The sequence below is a fragment of the Parasteatoda tepidariorum genome, chromosome 6 (assembly GCF_043381705.1).
Source record: "Parasteatoda tepidariorum isolate YZ-2023 chromosome 6, CAS_Ptep_4.0, whole genome shotgun sequence".
Classification (NCBI taxonomy): domain Eukaryota; kingdom Metazoa; phylum Arthropoda; class Arachnida; order Araneae; family Theridiidae; genus Parasteatoda; species Parasteatoda tepidariorum.
The window spans coordinates 19,147,178-19,153,058 of record NC_092209.1 but is presented as its reverse complement, the minus strand read 5'-3'; the positions used below and the strand labels follow the sequence as shown (position 1 = coordinate 19,153,058).

Below are 5,881 nucleotides of genomic sequence, written 5' to 3'. Positions count from 1 at the left end.
TCAGTTAAAGTTTCATATAGGAATATTTCATTGAAATTTGCTGCAGAGCAAAGAGGTGGCTTTTTCATAGAATTTGATATTTAATTTAGCTATATGTGTGTTTATTGCATCTATTTTCAGGCTGTGTTGTATTGTGTCGTTTCTTACGAGTCATCTGGCTTTTGCTATCCTTCTTGGTATTTTATTCTGGCAGACTATTAATTTGTTCAGCTTAGTTTGTGTTATATTTGTCAATACTAGTGAAGCACATGTAAGGATGGGGCGTATAATGGATAAATAGAATAATGTTTTAGTGTCATGTTTGATTGATAGAGTAGTACCTAGAGAGTTTAACTGCATGCTGCTTGTGCTTTACTGATTATGCTTTTGATGTGATCATTCCAGTTGAATTTCTCATTAAGGTTGAGTTCAAGGTATTTGGCTGTATCAACTATTTTGTTAGCATTGAGTTCAAGGTATTTGGCTATTATCAACCCCTGTTGGCATTGTTTCATTGAATAGAATTAACTTGCTCTGTGGTGGCATCTTTTTATTTAGAATGATTAGGAGTTGTGATTTTTAGCCGTTTACTTGAAATTTCTTCTCCAGGCACCACTTTTCTATGCCTTGTAATTTACTGAGGGTAATATGGCTGTAACAGACTGATATTCTATAAAAAGATTTTAATTATTTATTTGGTGTGATCGGTAGTACCATTTAAAATCAAAATTATTAAACTAAGAATAATACATTAAAACTTAAATTTTGCTTCCATTATATATACAGTGTGTGCAGCTTCTTTAAAAAGTGCTTAACGGTGCTTTTTTTCATTGGGTGCTTTTAAAAAGTGCTTAATTTTCCCGTTTTCAAACTGAGATTTTCTTTACTATGTTGATTTTCTCTTCAGATTATGCAAAAAGTCACCGTTCACTTTGTTCTATTCAACGTTTTCATAATTAATTCAACCCCACTCTATTTCAGTGTATTGTCGTCAGTTCGTAGCGTATGAAAACGACATTCGTTTTACATGATTCAAAATTTCATGATTTTTTGACAATTGTCAAAAACAATGCCAAAAGTTTTTTCTTTTTGACATGACGGTTAAAACAAGGTAAAAAGCGTCAATTATCAAAGCATTCCAATTCCGTCTGATTATGATATTTTTTTAAAGTGTTTAAAAATATTTTTTGAGTCCTTCAAAAGTGCTTAAAAGGAGATTAAGTTTTTGTTCAATTATTTGGCTGCGTACCCTGATATATATAAAGAAATGTGCACAAAACGGTGCTATTTTACCTTTCTGGTGTAAAACTGAAATTGAGTTGGTTTCGAAGTTAAATGCCCCTAATGTTACAAAAGAAAAAAAAAATTCTCGATTTCCAAGAACTAACTGAAGAAACTATTAATATTTTCTTATTACTACTTTTGTGAGTGCGTTATGTATTTTTTTTGTTGACGTAATTTTTGACTATACTTTTGCCTTGTTATGATAATTATTTTCTCAACAACATATTAAAAAAAAGCTCAAATTACTCAATAAATTTCAAATTTGGAAAAGCCGACAATCATTTTATTTATGTGTGTGAATAAAAATTTATCTACATTTATATTGTCATATTAAGCGAATGAAACTTTGGCTTTTGAATACTTGTTAATTTATTCAAATAGGCAATGTAAAAGGTATTTGATGTAAATTGTACTATCAATTTTCTCACAATATTATTAAAAAAATATACAGTGGAATTGAAAAAGGTTAAAGTCTCGTTTTGAAACCATAAAAGCTTATAGTATAAAGCTCGTCGCACCTCCAATTACAAGTCAGTACAATTATATTTGAAAATAAAATTTGTTTTGAGGGAAACATTGCTAATAATTTATTCAAATAAGCATAGTGAACATTTTTTTATGTAAATAAAATCGTTTTTCAGAACAATAGAAAAGGCTAGACAAAACAGAAGAAAGGAAATTTAATTATAATGCAAAAATGAAATTATACAAACAGGCAGATTATGAAGATTAATAGTTGTCTAAATACAATTATCTACATAACAATGCTACATAATAGAATAATAAAGAGATAATGATTTTTATAATTTTTTGTTAAATACAGTTATATAATTACAAATGTAAATGATGAGAGCAACGACACAACATGTTTATAGGAAAGATAAACAAATAGAATAAAAAAATTGATTCAAAATGTAGACAGGTATTCTACTTCAGATTTTCTCTACCTGTAAAAAGAAAATTAGAAAATGAATTTTATTTATAAACTAGTATTTTGAGAGAAATAAATTTTTGTACAATAGTGGATAAATAGAATTTCAGGAGAAAAAAGTTCTTAAACTTGCAATAACTTTCGAATAAATCAGCATTTCGAAGAAAAAAAAATTTCTTCATGCTCAAAGACTGATTGGAACATTTTTCATTAAATAAATACGGCCCTTTCATTACGAGAAATGTCAACTGTGTAGTTGGATTTCAGTGGTATGCAGATCGACCCACATAGTATTTTTTTAACTACAAGTTTAACAATATTTTCGAAGATTAAATTATGTATTTCTTCATACTTTTTGTAAATTTTTTGACACATTTTCGTAATTTCAAGTTCCTAAGTCTTTTATTTGCACTGTAAAACAAAGCAAAAAAGTCTTTAAAAAAATCTCAAAACGCTTTCCAACTTGCAATAACTTTCTAGCAAATTGGAATTAAAAAAATTTTTTTCGTTAATAAATAAGAATGGCCTTTTCAGCTCTGTAGTTACATTCCTGCAGCCTACCAAGAGATCCATTAGTTAATTTTTATTGCAAGTTAAGTATTCTCGAACTAATATTCGAATGTTAATTTTTCATTTTATTTCGTCATACTCTTTGTGCCTTTTCCTACAAACCTACGTAAGTGCAAGTTTCTTCATAACCTCATTTTTGATTTTAAATAATCCAGTAACATTAGAACTCTAAACACGTGGTTTCAGATGACTTTAAAATGCTAATTTGGCCACGTATGTCACTCAAAGGTTAATAGTTAACATTGTTCATTAAATTTTTTTGTTTTAGTTGTATGTATTTCGTTGTTCATAAATTTTTTTTTGTATACGATTTAAAGCGCACGCAATAAACTCTTTTCTGATCAAATAGAGCTATAAGCTTTAAAATATCACTGATGTTATCTTCAAAATATTTGCAAAATATAATCGTCAGTAGTTTTATTTAAAGCAATTTTTAACAATTGACCAATAAGAAAATTACATTTCACTTTCTGCTTATCCCGTGTGAACGGTAGAGTGTTCTAATGCTGACCTTTTTCGTGCTTCGAACTATTAGTATGCCAAATTTCACAGCTTTTGGGTGAATGGTTTAGGAGTCTATAAGGGACACGCAGATATGTATTAATTTTTTACATATACAAATATTACGGCATATACCGATAAATAGTAAAGCTTTCATTTCAAAGAGGAAAGTTTTATTTAATAGTTGAAAAATCTAATTGAATATTTGAGAAAAGGTTTATAACCGAATGAAATATTTATACTCAAATTTTGAATTTTTCTGCAGCTTTTCGTTGTTTATTGATACAACATACATTTGCAGGCTTATGTGCTCAAGGGGCCTCCCTGGCTGAGCGGTATCGTCGGTCCAAACGCTCTGTTAAGCGTGGAGGTAGCGGGTTCGAATCCCGCCGTAACCCTGGATGTATTCTTTGTGATGTCTTTCTCTGAATTGTTCTATCTGTATTTTCTATTTGACAATGACTTATAAGCCTATATATTGAGCACACAAGTCAGCAAATGTATGTAATTTCAATAAATCAATCAATAAATTATGTGCTCAATTAAGGCTTATAAGCCTTTGTCAAGTAGAAGGACAGATAGCACAATACAGAGAAGGATATCACAAAGAATACATCCAGGGTTACGGGGGATTCGAACCCGCCACCTCCACGCTTAACAGAGCGTTTGGCGGACGATACCGCTCGGCCAGGGAGGGGAGGCCCCCCTTTCGTTGCCCACTGCTAGAAAACTTCAAAAGAGTTTTTCTCAAATCTACAAAGTCGGCTGGGCTAATAACTTTAATAGAGCTTCATTGATTGGATTTGAATTTTTGATTTTTATTTTAATTTCAAATACATTCTTTATAGAAGAGCATAAAAAAAAGTTTATTTATTAACTATTTTTCTTTTTAGAATTTCAGCCAAACTTACAAAAACAGTCAGCTACAACTCACTGAGTAACGCTGCCATACATTGAAATCGAAAAAAACTTTTCTACTTCAATGATACGAGCCAAACTACAAATTTCTTATTTATTTCTATGAAAATTGCCTGCTAGTGGTGATTCTGTAACGATTCTGTATTGAAAATTGAAACAAACCTGTAATGGTTTTCTCTTGTAATGGACTTTCAAGAGTATTTTCATGGATTTAATATTAGCTTCCCACAGACCACCAAAGTTAGGAGATGCAGGCGGTGTAAAATGCCACTGAATTCCCTCTTCAGCATTAAAGTTCTGTACAGAGTTAGACTGGCAAAGTTCAAGCATTGAGTTCAAAACATTTCTCGCACCTTTGAAGTTAGATGCGTTATCACTCCAAATAATCGACGGTTTTGAACGTCTCGAAATGAATCTTCTCAAACAAGCTAAAAAAGCATCTGTTGTCAAGTCTGAGACAACCTCGAAGTGAGTAGCCTTAGTACTGAAGCAAATAAATATAGCGATGTAAGATTTAATTACAACCTTAGATCTCTTCAAATTAGGTTTTGTTAATATGGGACCAGCAAAGTCTAAACCAACTTTATCAAAGGGTCGTGATGGTACGATCCGATCTTTGGGCAAGTTACCCATCTTTTGATTAATAGTTTGTGTCTTAGTCTTGAAACAAGTCAAGCATTTATGTATGAATCTTCGGACTCTATCTTGTCCAGAAGGTATCCAGTAAAATTGTCTAATCAAATAAAGTGTTGTCTGAACTCCCGAGTGTAATGATTTGTTATGAAAGTGTTCGATGATTAATTGTGTAAGGTGATGAGATTTCGGTAAAAGCATTTGATATTTTTGTGATTCTGTTAACTCGGAGAATTTCAAGCGACCACCAACTCTCATAAGTCCATTGTCGTCCATAAACACATTCAATGATATGATTTTGCTATTTTGAGGAATTGGCTGTTTGTTTTTTAGGCATTTAATCTCAGAGCTAAACTCTATAGATTGCACACATTTTACTAACACCTGTGTAGCATTTTGTAGCTCGAATGTACTTAAATTATCCCTTTTTCTATTTGTATCTTTACAGTTTTTAAGAAATCTTAAGCAATAAGCTGTAATTCTAACCAACCTAGTGAAAGAGGAGTATCGATTAAGGAAATTGTTGATGTTTTCGTTTCTCTCTGCGACGTTTGTGTTTAAAGTTAAAACTTTCCGAATTTCTAGTGTCTCTGGATTTGCAATAAGTTCTTTGTGTGTTTCTAAAGATTTTGGCCACGACGATTCATCTTCTTTCAGCCACAGTGGACCCTGCCACCAAAAGTCGCTGTTTTCTAATTCTGAAACCGAAAGTCCACGTGATATTAAATCAGCTGGATTATCCGTTCCAGGACAGTGAAACCATTCTGAAGGATTACTGTGTTTGTGAATTTCCTGAATTCTGTTCTTTATGAAAATTTTAAACCTATCTGGTGAACCTCTTATCCAAAAGTACGTAATAGACGAATCAGTCCAAAAAATTCGCTCAACTGGAAATTCCAAACCTTCTATGATTTTTTCACTCAGTCTAGCAGATAAAAGTGCTCCCATAAGTTCTAATCTAGGTAAAGAGAGCATCTTTAACGGCGCAACTCGTCCTTTAGAGGCAACAAAACTAGTAATGATGTTTCCATCGTTTAGCTTTACTCTTAGATAGGCAACCGTTCC

The 5,881-nt window shown here is 31.8% G+C and overlaps 1 protein-coding gene across 1 annotated transcript; it reads right to left on the bottom strand.

Moving 5' to 3' along the window:
* Positions 1–2,195: 2,195 nt before the first annotated feature.
* On the bottom strand, positions 2,196–5,791 carry LOC122270483 (uncharacterized). Its single transcript, XM_043047958.2, has 2 exons — positions 4,346–5,791; positions 2,196–2,210 (listed from the first exon to the last, which is right to left on the bottom strand). The coding sequence occupies exons 1-2, from the start codon at positions 5,789–5,791 to the stop codon at positions 2,196–2,198; spliced, it is 1,461 nt and encodes a 486-aa protein (XP_042903892.2).
* Positions 5,792–5,881: the final 90 nt, after the last annotated feature.

Excerpts from the sequence above, each read along its gene's own strand:
- LOC122270483 (XM_043047958.2), bottom strand. The coding sequence starts at position 5,791 with ATGCTCTCTTTACCTAGATTAGAACTTATGGGAGCACTTTTATCTGCT.